The sequence below is a fragment of the Perna viridis genome, chromosome 9 (assembly GCF_037379345.1).
Source record: "Perna viridis isolate PV_CMFRI_1.1 ecotype Kerala chromosome 9, ASM3737934v1, whole genome shotgun sequence".
Taxonomy (NCBI): Eukaryota; Metazoa; Mollusca; class Bivalvia; order Mytilida; family Mytilidae; genus Perna; species Perna viridis.
Genome location: NC_142453.1, coordinates 35,698,035 through 35,717,691, shown reverse-complemented (window position 1 = coordinate 35,717,691; position 19,657 = coordinate 35,698,035). Strand labels below are relative to the sequence as shown.

The following is a 19,657-nucleotide window of genomic DNA, read 5'->3' as shown; positions in this document are numbered from 1 at the left end:
TGCTATTAGATTCTCTCTTCTGTTTTAAAAAATCTTTTTACTATTTGACATGCATATGATAAAAAAACGTTACATTGGAAAAAAATTCAGTGGGATAAAATTTACCATGTGCCAACCATATCATACTGCTTGGTTTCTATGTGAACAGTCTCTTTAAAATTGTTAAACAAGACTGGTCTGGAATAGCATTTTTTAAAATTTTATACTCATTAACCATTCATTTTATTGGATTGCTCACTGTAACTTAACTTACTAGACAATGGTTTGTCTATTTTCAACTCTTTCATCTGTTTCATCAATTCTAATCGAGCCATATATGGCCCTCTCAATGTCCGTCTGTCTGCCCTCCATTGTAATATATCATCTATGAAATTAAGCACCATTTCTGATGTGTAATGAACATCTGAATAGCTGAAAAATTTAGAATTCTAATTAAAATACTATGTAACACTTCTTCAAAGGTTTGCAGGAAAATACATGTTTTATTAGATAAGATTTTACTTATCGTACAAAGGTTAGAAGACTTTGAACATGTTAAATAAGTAGATTTGACAATGGCATTTTGTAATAGGAACACTTTTAAGGGTAACACCATGAAAATATCTCTAGAATAATTTGTATGAAACTTATCTGCTATCCAACTTTATAATGTAAAATGTAACATAACTTACACATCATCATTCTCAGGAGGACTCCACCCAGTAGATTCTAATTTTAAACATGATGAAATATAATTCTGCCAATTTGTCCAATGATCTGCACTGAAATTCATCAAAAAACAAAAAAAATGGTACATCATTCTGTAAAAAATGTATAAATATTTTATCAACAAAACAGTAACACACTATAAACATGTATCAATTTTAAATTAGTAAAGCCAATTAAAATAATACTTGTTCTCAAGGGATCGTCCCTACTGACATTAAAGTTGTGTCTCATTTCCAAATTTTAATTCATTAAGACAATAAACACTCCTTTCATGAACCAAAGTGATAAAATACACCTGAATTTGTCTCAAGAAACATATGAATAACAAAATGCTTCAGTTACTAGAACAAAGCAAAAACATTTCTGTATTCATTGAAAAAGTTTTTCTCTGCAATAAAGTATTCCTAAATTCAATTCAAGCCAATCCAATAGTCCTTACAAAATTTCATTTACTTACTTTTCTTTGATTAACCTTTTGTAAGCACCATTTGCTTCAGGCCACTTTCCAAGCTTTGTGTACAATTCTGCTTCCCTTGTCTCCTTGAACAGCAATTCACTTGTCAATTTTTCTGCAGAAGTGATAAAAAAATGGTTGTAAAATTCTACTCAAGAAAACTAACAAATTATTAATTTAATAGTTTAACACAGTTTAATGATAATTTACTTGCAATCTTTAATTCAGAAACCTGTTACTTCTTTCCTTAAAGTACAAAAACACCAATCTCCTAATGTTTTTAAAAACTTTGGTATGCTGTACACATAACCTATCATATCATCAGTAGCATTTGAACCACATACAAGTACATAGAATAAATAATCTCTTTCAATTTCCAATGACCAAGTCAGTGAAAACTGCTTTGCTAGAGCACATGATACTACCATTCCCATTTTAGAATTTAAAGTCCCATAACTCACAAATGAAAACTTGAGAAATAATGAAAAACAAAATGAGCTTTCTTTTATAATAACAGTGTTACTGTACCATACAATATAACAGCATTTGTGGGTAATGTTTCCAAAACTTGGAAATCCCCCCATTTTTTTGTGAATGAAGTCTCAAAACCTGGATAATCAAATTCATATTTGGGGTCAAAAGACACATTGTATATACTACTCACAAAATGCATGAAACTTTCTATATCCTAAGAGTGTAAAAAAAGGGTTGATGGAACAAAACTTTAAATTTATATGTACACGAAAATTAGCAACATTGGAATGTGATTTTCAGTACCTCCCAATGGGCTTCTCAGTAGATTTAATGCTTCTTCATATTTTTCCAACAATTCTAATATGATGAGATACAGCTGGACCTCTGAAATGAACAAATAAATACACATTAGACTTCCCACTTAAAAGTAATGTTTTTTTCCTATTGATGATGTTTTAGTTCTATCGATTTGTTTTGTTTTGTTTTGCAGCACTTGAGTAAAAGACAAACAGGTATACCGCCAGAAAATTGAGGATCTTTAACTTGTACTAGTGTTTTCATAAATGATACCAAAAAATTAAGAAATACCATTATAAAAAAGTATACTTGAAATGCTTTTGCTAGCAATAACATTTAAATTACATTAGGACACAGCAGAATTTATGAACATTGCAACAATATTGGAGCAAATCATGACAGACAGCAGCAAGGCAGACAACCAGATATAGTTATATGCCTTAACACATCCATCAAAACACGGGCATATAAAATGTGTGTATGTGGTGAGAGAAATGCATGAACACTAAGACCCTACCTGCTTCAGCATTTATCTTATCTTCATCAACATATTTCTTTGTCATTCTGTCTGCCAGTGGTAGGAACATTGCTTTGGCTAACTTTTTATCAGAGTGACTCTGCAATATGAAATTCTCACAATTATAGTTTATAATGGAAATAACAAAAAAAAATTCAATATCTAATTCATTGTAATACTGCTGATACTTTATGTTTTGAATCGAAAGCTATCATTATTTCATAATAAAATTGAATATCATGAGTAACAAAATATAGAAGAACAAGTATTCAACATTGTCTGATGCCAAAATATTTATACCAACCTGCATGACAATACTCATTATAGCCCAAAAGTAGTAAGGATTTTTCTGAGGCTGCAGCCTGTGTAGTGACATTGCCGTCTGTTGCTGTTTTTTGTAGTTTCCAAGTCTAACGTATGCCATGAACAAAGCTGATAAGATCTCTTCATTGTCAGGCTTTATCTTATGGGCATTTTCATACATGTCTACAATGGCTTCCACTGAAAAATAATCAAAATTTATTTTCACTGTATGTATTTACTACTTTACTGATCTATGCTGGGTACAAGTGGAGGAAATCATAGTTTAACTTCAAAATAAAACAGTCTATGCAAACTAACAGCATCAGGGTATGGCATTAACATTTTATGAACCTTGTCCTATCAGACAAGTTAATGAAAATTCTACTTGCCCAAATTGAAATATATGTTGTCCTTAACAAAATGAATGTTAAAAAATGAATAAGAAATGGTTGTCCTCTAGTATAATTGAACTTTTACTTGTCTGAATGGTAGTTTCACTTTTCCTAGCAATAGAACAACCTTTAATTTTATACCCTGAACTATATACAGAGTAACTACTGATTAGTGCAGTCAAAATATGAAGTTACACATGTGCTAAATACACTTCACTCGTACAACAATCCCACAAAGAAGGAAGTTGATACTGGACAGCAACCAAAACTGCTTACAATGTATGTTGTGTCTATAAACATGTACAGCCACATACCATATTTTAAATCAATCCATCCATTTAGAGTTGAGATAATTGAGACAAAATTTGGATGGACAGACAAAATGGTTTTAATATACATGTACATGCAACTTCAACTCAGGCCAAATAAAATTATACCTCTGTTTCCTGTTACCTGACCGACTGTGGAATTTCACTCCAGCTGTGTCAAAATTTAAAAAGCTGACGGACCAGAAATTTTTATCACCGGTCAGTCTTTTTTTTTTCTATGTGACTACTTCCGGTTTCCAGAATATTCTCGAAAAAAATGGCTGCCCACATGTTGACCACCAGCAGTCTTTTCACCATTCAGCTTAAAAAATGTCAATATGTGGCTCAACGAGAGGCTTTTGATGAAACGAGTGGAGGACCCGAACATGCTAGATGAAATCTTTGAGGCAGAACATGTGTCAATTGCCATTAGGATGATTTGGTTATTGCTGCTTAGAAAAAAAAAACCCTACCTACCTACCCATTTTTTTCTGGCATGTAACAGGAAACAGAGGTATAATTTTATTTGGCCTCATTGAGTATAATATGTCTTACATGCCTTACCATAAGCAATTGCTACTATGAGCTAACACATTAAAAATTTGACACATGGCCCCTCCAAAATGATCCTCCTGGATACCTACATTTATATGTTTCTCTGTAACATATACACATAGCCTGTAAAGTGGCTTCATCAACTGGATGCTGGGCATGAACTTCATCCAAAAGATTAGAGCTGTCATCGTGTTTTCCAAGCCGTAGCAAGGCTAAAGCTTTCAAAACCTGTAAAAGTAATTTTAGGCATGTTAACATCAACAGTTGAGACATTCAAATGTAATTGGGTTGACCTATCAACAAAACAAATCTTACTGTCTAGATCTAGACCACTGAATTAAAACAAATATTGAATTTTTTCATTAGTTTGTACTTAATAATGTTGTACAATAAAATCCCTAGGTGATCAATCATGAAATAAATTGTTAACAAAGCACCATCTTAGCATGTAGCGGCTCATGAAGTTGTTTATTACTAAGTATGAAAATGCAAGGCAGAATGTATATTGTAATAACAAAAACAGAATATAGTGCAAAATGAAAAAAAAACAGAATATTGTGCAAAATGAAAAACAAAAAACAAAAAAAGGAATACATTTTACATTTTCTGTCTAGGGACAAAACTTGCGAAAATATTTTAATTAACTATTAACCACATAGAACTTTCCTGTAAAATGTTTGGAATTTGACAAGTTTCTAGTAGCCATGAGTTACTGGACCCTTTGTAATCCTTATTTCCTATAATATTGTGTATTACTGGTACTAGCCAAGTCATACCACAGGATAGCTCATTCAACTATAACACAGAACTGTGAAAATGCCTTTTTGACAGATAGACATATGTTATACAATTTTCTTTAAGCAGAAAGGCATAGAATAAAAAGTCTTTAGTAAGGCCAAAAAATAATAGTTTAGTTTCCTGCTACCAGCAAGTAAAAAATAGGGTAGGTAGATAGGTAAATTATTTTATTTTTCCAAAACATTTCACATATACATTGAGTTGATGGGGAAACAATTTAGAATTTAACAGTGTTCGAGCCAAAATGACCATAACAAGTTTTGTGTAGGCATAAAAAAAATAAGTAGATTTTTTTGGGGTGTAGCCCATTTGACCCATTATAACTCAAAAATACTAAGAGATATCTGAAATCTAATTGTCAAATGCAGACAGGAATTTAATAAGGAATGCAATTAAAAAAAAAGAAATTTCATAATCGGACTAACAATTCAAATAGTCAATTTTTGGGGATGTGGCCTCTTTGACCCTTATAAATCAAAAACTGTCACAGAGATATCTGAAATCTGATTGAAAAGTGCAAGCAGAAGTTTTCATAAGGAATCAAAATAAAAATATTTGCAAAATAAGACAAAAAATAAACAAGTTATTGTCTTGACATAAGGAAAATGCATAGTTCTGCCTCCTTTTTGACCCTATTTTCTGAAAAGTTCATCTTTACCCAAAAAAATCAGTCTAACTGTTGTGAAATAGAATATCAAGAAACAATATTATTGACCTTGCTATGCTTTAACTGGAGTTTTATAGTTGAATTCTATGCATAGCTTGTTCTAGACGCCTTTTTGACCCCTTATACTAAAATTGTTGAGGATATAACCCCCACAATCAATACCAACCTTCCTTTAAAGGTTTGAAACCTTATTATAAAATTTTATAAAGATTAACCAACAAATACTCAAGTTATCGCTAAAAAAAAACTATGGATGATGCTGTCAACACCACACCAATATATGACTGTATATTTTCTGCGGTCATATTAAAACAAGGGTAGGTAGTGTAGCAGGAAACATATTATATTTTGGCCTATTTAAATACAACAAATGAGTACATCTTATTACCTTAGCACACTGTAAATCTTTCTGTTTCTTTAAAACCTTGTCAGCCTCTTGAATAGCCTTCTTGTTGTTTCCATTATCTAAGCAATCTAAAAATAGAAAAGAAAATAAGCCCCTATACTGTTGCATGCATTGTATTATGTGCTAGATCCCATATTTTGCATTTTACATATATCCTCCTTACATAGAACAGGAGGCTCCCAGGAGTCTGAATTGCTCACCTGGTTCAATTTTTGCTTTCAAGGGCAATAACTCTAACATGGAGTTGTCTGACAATTTTGACTCAAAAGAAGACTTAGGTAGGACATATCATAAGATTAATTCATCAATAGAAAATGTCTTTCTACCTATTATATCTTTCAATATATTGTCTGATAATTGCTAAAAACATCAATTTTCACCTTTCAAGGGCAATAACTCTAAAAAAGAGTTGTCCAACAATTTTGACTAACAAGAATTCTTAGAAAGGCCTTATTATAAGGATCATTTAAGCAATTGAAAGTGTCTAAGTTTCTGTCTATCATAGTTTTCAACACACTATCTAAAAACTGTTAAAAAAAAAATTTTCTTGCCTTTCAAGGACAAGACCTCTAACAAGGAGTCCAACATCTTTGATCCAATGCAGACTTCTGTAGGCTGTATCATAAGGATCATTTCAGCAATTAAAAAAATTTGGCTTAACCTAAACAGTTTTTAAGATATATGAAAAAAATTTCTGTCCAAACTTTATGTTCTATTTTAGTAATGGAGGCCATATTTTTCCACGGATCAAAAACCAACATATCAGTTCTATACAGAAAACCAATTCTGAAACATTCATACCAAATTTAGTTCTAATTGGTCTGATATTGTCAGAGGAGAAGATTTTTTAAAAAATTAACATTACAAATAGCAACAACAAAAAAATGTCGAAAAAAAACAATAACATGGTTAAACAGGTTTTCGCAAAAATTAAACCACAGTTAGATCTCATCATTCTGAACCTTTTGCCCTGTCTGTTTAAAAGATATATGCTAAAAACTTCAGTCTGACGCCAAGTTCTCGACAGATTAAAAATCCCTGTATCAGTTTATGTGGAATATCCCTGGGAACATTTATACCAAGTTAGGTTCTAATTGGTCCATTAGTTTCAGAGAGGAAGAGTTTAGAAAAATTGTTAATGACAATGGATGCCAAGTGATGGCAATGAAAGACAATGAAAATTTTAATGCTACACGAAAAAAAACAACAAAACAAAACAAAAACAATACAGTAGAGACAACCCTTAACAAACTTAAATGCAAACACAGATAATAAATAAAACTGTTCATTTTCCTCAGTATTTTTTTTTTTTATTTTTGTTCATGTTATTGTTTTGTACCTCTTAATGTGTATGTGTGTCCTTTCTGGCAGGTAATCTAGACAGTCACATCAATGATAAAGAGAAGTATGCTTCTACATTTATGCTTGTTAGAAAAACTTTTGTTAAAAACAAAAGGAAGAAGACAGCAATAACAAGGAGAATTGTTTCTTCTCCTTTCTCCTCTAGGTTAGTCTCTGGTCTCTCAACAATGTGAACAGCCTAGTCAAAATCTGACTAACCTTATATGTCACATACATGTACTTTAGTAAATTCTGTTCCTGTTTGTTACATTGTTTTGTTTTGAAAGAGAAAAAAAAACATCTGCCACCGGCTGTATGTAACAGTGAGATAAGTGCTGATGAGCTTGCTTAATAAGTTCCTACAGACTGGTCTAATTGGTCATGTATTCACAAATTAGCTTTTTCATGAAAAAAATATTTTTTTATGCAAATTATTACAACACTTATTAACTACCCAACGAAAGTTTAATGTGGCATCTGTATATGTACTTTGAAATTACTCACATGTCTTTCCAACACTATATTGATTATTAGTCATTCGTTGGGAAATTCAAAAGTATTGCAATAATAGGCATAAAAAAAGCAGCGGCTGCTTGTCCATGTATTTGTGGACAGGGAGCCTCTACAGGCGAATCATCCACACATCCGGTTTGCATCAATTATACACAGAATCATGTCAGTTATGGAAGTATTGATTAATGACTTCGTGAACTGTTAACTGAACAGTTTTCTAATGAATGAATTTTTTTACATTCCCCTATTGTTTGCTCTGTGCTTACCTGAAATGGACAGATTTTATGTTGGTCAGACATTTGATACTTCTGACAATATGGAACACTTTGTCATAGACTATGAAGAAAAGAACTATACAACCATACAAAAGAAAAAGTGAAGCATCATAATTAGCTCCCTTATCCTTCATGGATATACACAGAATTTTACTTTCTTAACTCTTTTCATTACTTTCAAAATGGGCTGTCCCTTTAGCGTAAAAATTGGAGTAACTAAAGATGGAATGCATTTGATAATTTGAGAAATTGACACTAAACACAATCACGATGTAAATAAAACCTCATATGGCCACCTTCCAAGACGGAAGGAAGCTTGATGATGACAAAAACAGGATATGAATAAGTACATTACATCTACATATATGACATTTTCGTCATGATTCCATATTGTTATTGACACAAACCAAATGCATGGACAAGCTGCCACTGCCTGTGAAAAACCTTTTTTCGTGAAAAAACTTATTACATATTTGAATTATTTAGAAAGCAATTATGTCACAAAAATAAGTATTTTATTGATGTTTTCAGATGAGTACACCTTATTTTTGGAAAAAAAAGGTCAAGTTTTCTGTTAATCGAGGTACTGGAATCACATACATCAAATATTTTTAATTTAAGTCAAATTCTGGAGGGTTTCTGCCTCAGATTTCTGGTAACTGAAGACTCACATAAACATACTAGGAGAGCTGTGTTCTTAGTCTGTGTTAAAAGACATTAGCAGAATGCTAAGCAAAATGCCGATTGCAAATGTTCATTAACAAACAAGGCACAACCTGATTACAAGGAAATTTTCTGAATTATGAGTGAATGTAAACATCTCATTTTAAACACATATTTTGAGCATACATAACAGAAATTCATACGTCTTCTGTTTAAATCACATATGCTATAATCAAAAGAAAGTAAAAAGGGTGATCCTTGCTATTTCACTTATCAACAGACCATATATGGGCCGCAATCTTCTCTCATTTACATCCACATGGCTACGAGAAGCCATTTTCAGGCAAATCTCATCGGGTACTTCTCGTCAAAAACGAGAATTTGTAACGTTTTATTCATGCGCATCATTATTTTCATCAGAAGAAAATTTTAAAAAATAAAATCTTAGTTTTTTTTCCAAAAATCTACATTTGCTGTCACCAAGACAAAAGAATGAAAATGTAGAGTAGAAGTTTCCCAAAGAGGAACCTGATACTGAGATCTACATTATTTTGCACAATATTTCCTTTCTCTGTTGTTAGGCACTTCCGCTTTCACATTACTTATGTTTTGTGATTGTGCAATGTCCTCATTTATAAAGTTGTTAAGTGGATGAGGTGATTGGGAATAATATCAATGGCTTCAAATTCTGTTAGTCAAACTATTTCAGAAAAAAATAGTGAGTTTCAACTTGGTGATTCCGGAAAAGATAATCTTCAAGAATCAGAGACTGTAGAGATGGCTTGTTCTTTTGACTCCACCAAAAACTTAATATCCAATGGGATACATATCACCAAGTATATTTTACAGAAGGAGAAATGGCCAAAGGAAGGGAGGCATATCGTTGCACAGTATGATGACAAGAGTGTCATCGTATATCAAGCATTTAAACCAACTATTGCAAAATATGCTGTTCAACATCAGAAGTAATTAAGATCTTATGAAGTTATTCATTTTAAATTGTTGTAACAGAGATTTTGAAGATATTAAAAGATTTCTAAATCTTGAAATTATTGAAACATTTGATATTTGATACAATTGAACATCATTAACATTTTGAATGGCATAAATTTATAATACCTTACAGTTCTACACATGTATTCATTCAGTGTTTTTGAAATATACATGTACACATTTATGGTTTTTACAGTCTTCTGATATCAACCTTCTTAGACTTGTGGTTGTCATACTGTATATGTATGTATAATTTAAAATACAATGGAACAGAGGTAACTTGTATATGAATCATACATCTAAATTGATTTTTGTAACGTGGTCCTGGTACATGGATCATCTTATCATTTTGCATACTGTAGAATTTATGTTTATTTCAGGTTTGGAGGCCCTGATTTTAGTTACACAAGAATGTCATGGATAAAGACCAATTTCTTATGGATGATGTATAGATGTGGTTGGGCTAGTAAGAAGAACCAAGAGAGAGTACTAGCAGTTAGAATTAGTCAGCATGGATTCCAGAAAATTCTCTCTAGAGCTTATACTGTCAAAGTTAGTACATTTTGAGTTTACACAATAATACTACTGTCTTGACAATCAGTTTCTACTCTCATCTTAACTTAACTTAGTCAAACTAAAAAGTTGTATGTTTTCTTTTACCTTACCCACCCTTTTTTTGCAGCTATAGCAGTGTACCCTAGAAGTATTTTTGATAAGCACTATATAGGTTGGAATGTTTCTCCGATAGACTCAAAGTAAAGAAATATCAGTGTTCTAGGATTTTTATGTTAGGTAAAGTTTCCAAGGAAAAGTCATAACTCAAAACCTACTTTACCAGTCAATGTAGTAACTTTCCCTGATATTTTTAAGGTTAGAGCAATTTTGGTCCAAAAGAAAATAAACTACAGGCATATTTTATCTGGCCACAGTCAGCTAGCGTCTCTTTTAAACTTTTCCGACCCCCTAACTACCTACGTAGGTGTTTCTCAATAGGTGTAATAGGAAACAAACTTTTTATTTCTAAGGCCTTTAAAACTTGTTCACTTTAATATCTTAATGAATATAACTGTATCAAATGAATTTTTCCTTTCTTGGGAATCAATGACAGACCAAATTTTAGATGCTATTGTAAGTGGTAATTAATTTCCCTCCTTATTCATAGACAATTAAATATTTTTATGAAAATTGGTACGTATTTTTAAATGACAGGACATGACCTTTTAAAAAACAGTCCAATGCGTCAATCATGTCTACATGCTAACATGTTTACTTTTCTTACAGAAAGAACAAAGGAAGCATTTTCAAGTAAAAATCTATCGATTTATAGTAATGTACATATGTATAGTCTCTTAAGTGCCTGTATGATATTGCTTTTTATCATTTGCACAGTTTCAAAGACAAGAAAATGTTGAAACACATGAGATTGATGTGAGATTACAGTGGGATCCTGACCATTCACCTACTTACGTTAATCAGGCTAGAAAGGCTATACAACTTGGATTAAAGGGTGATGTAAGTTTTAATTTAGACCATCTTGGATATGGTTAAGAATAAAAAAGTACACATTTATTTACATTTATTTCTTTTTGTACATTCTTTAACCATTTTCAAATGGCTGTAAAAAAAGTTGCAGTTGTATAATGGTATGGTGCTGTCGACCATGTTGTGTTGCCTGTAGATACTATGTTTTTGTGTGATACTTGTAACTTGAATATTAATTGGTTGACCCTTATTAAAGTTACAACAAGGTTCCAAATCACAGAAGTAAGATTTCTATTGATTTTGGGGTTATGACTTCAATCGTTTTGGGAATTAGTGGCCAAAAAGGGGCCAAAAAACAGCATTTTTCTAGAATTTTTCATATAAGTGTATTTTGGGGGGGGGGGAAATGTCTAGACTTTGATGGGATAGACCATGAAATTTCAGAATAGTCTTAGTATTTTTTAAATTTTAATGGCACCAAGGCCAGGTCTGTTATGAAGATCATTAAACTTTAATATGTCATGAACTTCACAAGATTTTTAATTTTAACCTCTGCAGATGTAGTCAATGTTGTAAAAGTTGTTCTTTAAATGCAAAAAAAAGTTATTACTGGACTACTTGACACATCAAAAATTGAGGGTCACAGTGACAAACCTTGGATAAGTGCTAAATTGAACTCTTGCTTAGTTTCTGATTATGAATATTACATGTACAGACATTAAAGACTTATGGCGAAGACTGGATCCAAAGTATTACAGATATTACTGATTTTGTCAAGGCTCAGAAGAAAATCCTAGACAGGGAAGGAGAGAGAGAACTACTAATGCCAATAGAAAATGTCTATCCTGTGTTTGATGAAAATATCTGTAACAGGATAGGGCTTGATGTTTTTCAAGTATGTATCATTTTATAAGATAAAAATACAGGTGATTCCTATTAATTGCTTTGTCCCTTGTCTGTTTGGATTTTTTTTGTCTCCACAGTCTGGGTCAACAGTGTAGCTTTTGATACTTTTTGCCCCTGACCAAAATTTGGGCCTCCTTTTCTTTATTTTTATACTTTTCTTTTGTTATTTTATTTGTATCTAGTTTCATTTTACCTTTTAAAAGTGGCTATTGTTTGTTCATTAATTATTATTAAAACATTAAAAGTTTTCAAAAAATTATTACCCCAATAAAATACATTTTTTATTACACGGGGAGCAAAAGATCTATACAATAAATGTTAATTATTTGATTTTACAAAGTGTATATGTAATTTTTTTTTATTTCAGCCTGATTTAAGTGTCAATATGAATAATCTATCAACAGAACAGATCTCTTCACAGACTACCAAACATTCATCTCCAAAACCAGGTAAGACGTAGTGGCTGTCACAGGTAGATTTACAAACCACAAATTTACTCATTTGTGGTATTTATCAATAGTAGCAGAATAAGAGTATTCTGTTACTTATTCAGGCATAAAGATCAGAGTCTAGTTGTTTGAAAGATTTATCCGCTTGACAATTTCATCCACTGGATGAGTCTAAATAATCTAAGGGATAATTATTTATCCAACAGGTAATGTTTTGAACAACTGTTGGTTTGTATTGTTTAAGCAATTTTTGGTTTCATTGTCATATAGTATTGAATAATTGGAAAGTGCATTATGTAAAACATGTTAAGAAATTAATTTCGTCTCCACAGTCTGAGTCAACAGTGTAGCTTTTGATACTTTTTGCATGATAAATTAAAGCTGTAGGAAGTGTTAAACACATGGTTTTATTCTGGATGTGGAGATGGACAAAATGCAGTTGATAATGCTTCTTTTAGACTGATATAAATGAACAACCTAATTCACTTTTCATTATGTACATGAAATATGTAGTGAAGTCTGCCTACATTGTTTCATGACTTGAATCCTGTCTAAACCAAACAAATTTTGAAGTCCCTTATGAAGAATTGAAATATTTAATATTGAACCACCTGCTTAAACTAAAAAAAAACCCATTAAATCCTAGATGGGTTTCACTGTAAAATATAGAATAGATGGTAAATTGCCAGCTTACACTGCTCACAAGGTTAAACAAAGCTTCCAATATTGGCTGGTATAGCTGGTACAGATAGGAATTTGTTCAATAAATTTTTTTGGGTAATATGTTTTGCAAATAAGGAATTATTTTGCACATTTTAAAAATTTTAGAAGAATGAATTACATGTGTCCTTGTGGATAATAATTAATCGCCACTTTTCTTCAACTTCAGAATCTGACCTCTCTTTGAATAACAAATGGAAGTGTACAGAGTAGGTATTTCCTTACTTAAGGTAAATTTTAGATAGACCCCAACTATCATCTATAAATATCAAAGAGCTACAAATCAACTACAACATATATACTACATTGTTTTTTTGTTGTTTTTTTTTTATCAAAAATCCTATATTAATTCTGTATATTGAATAGTTTTCCCCCTATTTTTTATCCCTATATATGTGATCTTGAGTGCATATTAAGTGCAAGTGTTTGTAGGAATCAGGCAAAATGGGAAAAATAAGAAATATGCATGTCAAAACCCCACCGATCTGACAATGTAATACATGTATCACTCAAGGATAATTTCTCTATTTGAAAAGACCATTATTTGGTCTCAGCATCAATGGCTTTGCTCAGAATTTGTTCAATAGAATGTTAGAAAAATGAGGTTTTTGACAGAGTTATCTGCCCTTGAAATGTTTGTTTTCAGTGCATTTCAAGGAAATTATAACTCAATTAGCCAAAATGATATGGAAAATATTATCTTTTTTTTTCTTGATTCTGATGGTACAAACAGTCAAATTACACTATCAAAATGATGGCTTTTTTCATACCATGTTTCACCCACTGCCTGATTCTTACAGAGACTGACACTTATGTTACTTCAAAAATATGTCTCAATTTCAGAGGATGTGGGAATATAAATATTAAAGCTAGAAAAAGATGCAGTAGATGTAACAATCCTCGGACAGACATAGAACCTTACCAATCTCAAGCAAACACTACCCAGACTTCACAAAGTACCTCAGGTATGTGTTACTTGGATAATGTGTGTATGTCCACAGCTTTATAAAAAAGAATGCAAGAAAGAATAGTCAATTGTATTAACTTATCTGTGAAAATAAACTTACAATCACCAACATGAGCTTATGTCCATCTTCACTTTGGGTACACATTTATTGAATTCATCTTTATATCTTTACTAGAAATGAAATGAACAACTTATCACATATACATTACTGGTCTCAAAATTGGGCTATTTAATTTAATCCATCAAAGACTGAGTCTCTTCTGTTCTTTTGAAGAAATGTGGATAACTATCCTGCATATTTTGGAGGTCCAGATAACTAGCTAAATGACGTTGATGTACATGCATACTTGGATCTTGACTTTCAAACCAATGCAAAATGGAACAATCACAGAAAATAAGATTTACCAAAAGGCATGGGAAAGACTAAAATTGCTTAGAATGTTGAAGTGCCAGGTCTCTAGGAAAGCTTTGATCAATATATATTTTTCATTTATTAGGCCAGTACTAGAATATGGGGACATTGTCTGGGATAACTGCACATTATATGGATCGAATTTACTTGAGAGTGTTCAAGTGGAGGCCTGTAGAATTATAACTGGTCTACGAATAAATTCCTCAAAAACAAAGATGTATAAGAAATTCAGATTGGATACTTTATACAAGTGTCTTGAGAAGCACAGGCTAATTTTGATGTATAAGATGGTTAATGGTATTGGTCCAGAATATTTATCAAATATTATACCACTTTATACATGTACTATGAACATGCACATAATCTTGGGCAACAAGTCAATAATGATAACATGCATTTGCCGGTCTGTAACACTATGGCTTATTCAAAGAGCTCCATACCTTCAAATATATGACTTTTGAACCAGCTTCCTTCATCAACAAAAAATAGGCCTTCTGTTGATGTTTTCAAAAAGAGGCTAAATTTAGTCAGCCCTATAGTACCTGAATGTTTCAACATACCGGTAGGCATCAGAAAGGCTCTGTCAGTTGAGGTGTGAAGCTAGCAACCTGAACTTTCACTTGCAGCTTCACTGCTTGACTGATAACCCAAATTGTCCTGACTGTGGGAACACAGTCAAAGATAACTATCACTATTTTATGGTTTGTCCTTACTATCATCTTCAGACATGGTCACTGCAGAATGTCTCTTTGGAACTACAGACTGACTTTAATTTACAAAGCATACTATATGGTAATGAACTCCTGACATATAATAATAATGTTAAGATGATGTTGGCTGTTCAAACCTATATCAAGATTTTAGTAGTACACAATTATATATGATTGAACATCAAAATTTTTTCAAATTCTTTCTTTTTAATTTTTGATATATGATTCTGTGTGAAAATAAAAATCTTTGATGATACATCATTTTGGGTAACATATTTTTACTTATTGTTTACACATTTCATTTTCCAAAAGTACAATTTTACTTTATTTTTCAAAGAAATGCATTTTGATATGTAATGAATTATTTTCATTTTCCATTGAATAGAATTATCTTTCTTTGAACGTATTCTTTTACATAATTTTATAGTTTTATTGTACATATTCCCATGTAATGTATGTTGCCTTGTGTGGAGAGGATGTATATAGACCTAGCCTGCTATCCAATCCTATTCATTATAAATTATGAATAAAATATGTTAAAACTAAATGAAGAACTTAACCAGGTACTTCTGTAAAAGTTTGAGGTGCACTCCACTTGAACACCTGGTCATTGCTCCCTGTTTTTTGTGGATTCTGAGATGTTCATTGAATGAAGAACTTAGCAGATGTTTCTTAAAACGTTTGAAGTGCACTCCACTGGAATACCTGGTCATGCTGTTTTTTTGTGGATTCTGAGATGTTCATTGAATGAAGAACTTTGCAGGTGCTTCTGAAAAAGATAGAGGGTGCACTCTACTGGAACACCAGGTCATTGCTCCCTGTTTTTTGTGGGGTCTGAGATGTTCATTGAATGAGAAACTTAGCAGGTGCTTCTGAAAAAGTTTTAGGTGCACTCCAATGGTACACCTGGTCATTGCTCCCTGTTTTTTATGGGTTCTGAGATGTTCATTTAAAATTTGTTTTGAGTGTGTTTTCTTTCAGTTCCTGTATGTTGTTTCTGTCTCCTTGCTTGGTCTTTGTTCCTCCACATCTAAACTTCAATTTTGTTACTGTAGTTATACCCCCTGCAAACAAAATTTATATGTTCTGTCCGTCTGTCTCTACTGTTTTCTGAGCAGCTTGCAGCATTGTCACAAAACTTCGTAGGATGTAATATTTTCATATGGAGATGTACTGTACATATTGTCAGAAATTCATGTTTGGGCAAAAATTGTAGAAATGATGGCTGATGGACTTCTGCATTTTTCAACAAAAATTGGTCTTATGCATTGTCCACAAGTCCTTCCTAATGACTTGCAGGATTGTTATGAAACTTAATGGGGTTTTAGATTACCATACTGAGATGTGCATATTGGCAGGAATTTTTGTTTTGGCAAAAATTGTAGAAATGACAGCTGTTGGACTTATGTGTTTTTTAGCAAAACTTGGTCTCATGTTGTCTGCAACTCCTCCTCAACAACTTGTAGGATTGTTATGAAATTTAATGGGGGTGTTAAAATACCATATTGGAATGTGCATGTTGTCAGGAATTTATGTTTTAAGTAAATTTGTGGTTATATTCTGTCATTGTGTTGTCAAAAAAAATATTACTGATTGCAGTTTGGAGTTGGGTGTTTTAGAAATGGCAACACAATTGTGTATCAAAACTGTTAGGTTCATATCCCATAAAAATTGTGTCCAATACAAATCATGTGTCCACATTGGTCCTCAATGTACAGGGTTCAACAGAATGTGGGGGTATTAGTCCTGTTAGAGGCAATATCTAGTTGCCTTTGATCTGAATTTCATTATACCAAGACAACAAAGTTTAGGTGTGTACATAGGTATTACCTTTCTGTCTCTCTGTCCATCTGTCTGTTCTTCCTTTTTTTCTGTCTACATTTGTTGTAAGTGCAACTCCTCTTAACCACTGAAGGGATTTTGATGAAATTTTGTAGAAAGGTCCGGCATAATGTGTACATTTGCATGAAGGAGTATAATTACTGTGTGAGAAGTCCTAAGGGACATGAGGAAGATAATCTACTCATGGGTTTTACATGCTACAACCTCATAAGCTCAACTCATAGAGCTCTCAAGGGAATTTGATCATTTTCCCCAAAAATGGGGTACTATTTCCCCAAAAAGAAGGCGGGGATTGAATATGGGATTGTGCTTACTGAGGAATTTAAGGGACCAAAATGGGGGTCACTTCGATTTTGTTCAAATTTGTTTCCTGTGTCAAATATTTAATCACAATCAAAGCTTGTATCCAGCTTGAATGGTGTGTCTATACTTGCCCCAACTGTTAAGGGTTTGGCCTCTGTGGTGGTAGCAAGGTGCACTCTTTGAAGCTTTTTATATACCTTGCTCATATTATTTCTGTTTTTGTCTGGGCATTTGTATTATATACCAGTGTTGAAGTAAATCAGTGTCTCCTTTTGATTTTCAGATAATGCCAAGTTTACTGTTCCAGAAAATTTGCATATACCAGCAGGAATGGCTGTGGTAAATAATTTACCATTATATAATTGTAAAAAAAAGATCATATGTTTTTTTTGGAAAATTTAATTTAGGATCGATTAAGGTTTGTTTGAGAATTAACTTTAAAATCAAATAACATGAAGTAGTAACCATGTAACCAACATTCAGTACATAATGACAGTTGAAAGAATAATTTATACCCACTTGAATATATGCATTGCAATCGATTTGTCTGTCTGCCCCCAACACTTTTCTGTAACAGATTTTTTCAGCTTCTGTTGGAGGGAATGCTTAGATATTTAGCATATTGCTTTTGCTCCTTTCAAGGTTCCTTGCTTATGTACTTCGTGTTTACTGAAGGGCTTGGTTTTTTTAAGTGATGCATAATGGAAACTTGTTAAATAGATCTCGTAACTTCTACCAGAGGGAATACTGAGATATTTAGTATATTTCTTTTGCATGATGATTTGTTCTGTGTCTCGTCTTTCCAGATTTGACAGAAATGTATGAGTAGGTGCATTCTTAGGATGACAGAGCATGAAACTTCTTGTTTTATTTGTTAATAAAATAATGGAGGAAAACATGTGATAATAATTAACAAGAAATGTAACTTCAATTTCAGCCTGATTCTGAAGAGAAACACAAATTGATAGAAAAGACCGCCAAATATGTAGCTCTTAATGGTATACAGATGGAAATGTTGATTAAGGAGAGGCAGGGAAATAATCCTCAACTTAGTTTTATGACATTACATGATCCTCTTAATTTCTACTACAATCACATGGTGAAAATGATCAAAGATGGCAAATATACTCCAAAATAGTTATAGGGTAGGTTTTGTAACACTCGGTGAAAGTCTAGTGTAATAAATTATTTTGAATAGATTTCATAAGGTTTTATTCCTATAATGAAGTAGGTAAAGTATCATTGCTAATACAATCAAACTTTTGAGATAAAATATAAAATTTAGTCAAGTAAAAAGTTCACTTGATTAATAAGATCCTAAAGAAAAAGTTTCTCTTACTCTTATCCTTCTTTAAAATTTAATGATAACAGACTTTTTCAGGCATTTTAAATGCTGGGCAGGGTAAGCTATACAGAAGTTTCTCTTGATGGTATGGAGTGAAATATAATGATCTATAGATGTAAAACATTATGAACTCCCTTCACATGATCCACCATTTTTTTCCTAAGGGATAATAATTGCCAACCTGAGAAAGTTGTCTCTATTCAACTTTGAAAAATGTTAATACACATGAAGATAATTGTAAATAAATATTTATTACATGTGAAAATATTTTATGATTTTATAAGTACCATGCATTGAAAGATTTTACCATTTTTAACTGAACATGTAATATTTATTAACTTTTCAGGCTTCTTCCATAAATGTTACTAATGCTGATGTGAAAGAGATTTTCATCAGGTGTTGACATTAAGCTAAAATATGGTGGAAATGATTGTGAAGATGGAGTAATGAGCCAGGAGCTGGAGCTATTTAAACATGTATTAATGATATTAGGAATAGTTTTGAGGTGGATTAGTTGGAAGTAGATGTGTAAATGCAGCATTTCCTGAAGTCAGTCATTGAATATAAAATATATAATACTGGTACTTATTCTACTTTTTACGGTACTCTGATTTTCATCCATTGTAATGGTTGGGGTACATTTTTTACATGAATTTAACGGTTATAAGTATAGTTGTTATGAAGTTTTGATGGGTTTTTTTTATCAAGTTTGCAATACATGGAACCTTTTTTGTTAATTTTTAAAGAGCTGTGATCTTTTTTAATTTTATTTATTAATAAAAGTAGTGTACACATATTTTATGGTTTTAATTTATAGTGGATGTTGATACCAGCTTGATATTTGTTCTATATCAAAT

General features: G+C 32.1%; 2 protein-coding genes across 7 annotated transcripts in view; one reads left to right on the top strand and one right to left on the bottom strand.

Annotated features, from left to right (window-relative positions):
* LOC148608009 (N-alpha-acetyltransferase 25, NatB auxiliary subunit-like) overlaps positions 1-9,103 on the bottom strand; it is a 36,335-nt gene extending 27,232 nt beyond the window's left edge. For 3 of the 5 annotated variants that reach the window (XR_015914924.1, XM_088543834.1, XM_088543836.1), the window contains exons 1-9: positions 8,954-9,103; positions 5,862-5,947; positions 4,098-4,236; positions 2,755-2,951; positions 2,451-2,550; positions 1,940-2,020; positions 1,166-1,277; positions 672-800; positions 254-411 (exon numbers count right to left, since the gene is read on the bottom strand). Coding sequence is in view for 4 of the 5 variants with exons in the window: in XM_088543834.1 (XP_088399960.1) it covers positions 254-411; positions 672-800; positions 1,166-1,277; positions 1,940-2,020; positions 2,451-2,550; positions 2,755-2,951; positions 4,098-4,236; positions 5,862-5,947; positions 8,954-9,008 (1,057 nt within the window). In the remaining variant the exon portion in view is untranslated. The remainder of the gene's footprint in view (positions 1-253; positions 412-671; positions 801-1,165; positions 1,278-1,939; positions 2,021-2,450; positions 2,551-2,754; positions 2,952-4,097; positions 4,237-5,861; positions 5,948-8,953) is intronic. The other 2 variants (XM_088543835.1, XM_088543837.1) reach the window with 1 other exon arrangement.
* Positions 9,104-9,228: 125 nt separating this feature from the next.
* Positions 9,229-19,596, top strand: LOC148608008 (uncharacterized). 2 transcript variants are annotated; one of them, XM_088543845.1, is made up of 11 exons: positions 9,229-9,636; positions 10,045-10,216; positions 11,054-11,176; positions 11,862-12,041; positions 12,420-12,501; positions 13,391-13,430; positions 14,065-14,186; positions 17,739-17,794; positions 18,393-18,600; positions 18,837-18,857; positions 19,147-19,596. In XM_088543845.1, the coding sequence occupies exons 1-9, from the start codon at positions 9,347-9,349 to the stop codon at positions 18,591-18,593; spliced, it is 1,266 nt and encodes a 421-aa protein (XP_088399971.1). In that variant the 5' UTR covers positions 9,229-9,346; the 3' UTR covers positions 18,594-18,600; positions 18,837-18,857; positions 19,147-19,596. The 2 variants fall into 2 exon arrangements, with proteins under 2 accessions (XP_088399971.1, XP_088399970.1); XM_088543844.1 differs by lacking the exon at positions 18,837-18,857 and having other exon boundaries at positions 9,230-9,636.
* Positions 19,597-19,657: the final 61 nt, after the last annotated feature.

What these genes read in the sequence shown, in the direction of transcription:
- LOC148608008 (XM_088543845.1), top strand. Translation starts at nt 9,347, where the DNA reads ATGGCTTCAAATTCTGTTAGTCAAACTATTTCAGAAAAAAATAGTGAG. An exon ending in AACAAATGGAAGTGTACAGA is followed by an intron (nt 13,431 to 14,064) that starts GTAGGTATTTCC and finishes TCTCAATTTCAG; the next exon opens with AGGATGTGGGAATATAAATA. An exon ending in GACTTCACAAAGTACCTCAG is followed by an intron (nt 14,187 to 17,738) that starts GTATGTGTTACT and finishes TTTGATTTTCAG; the next exon opens with ATAATGCCAAGTTTACTGTT.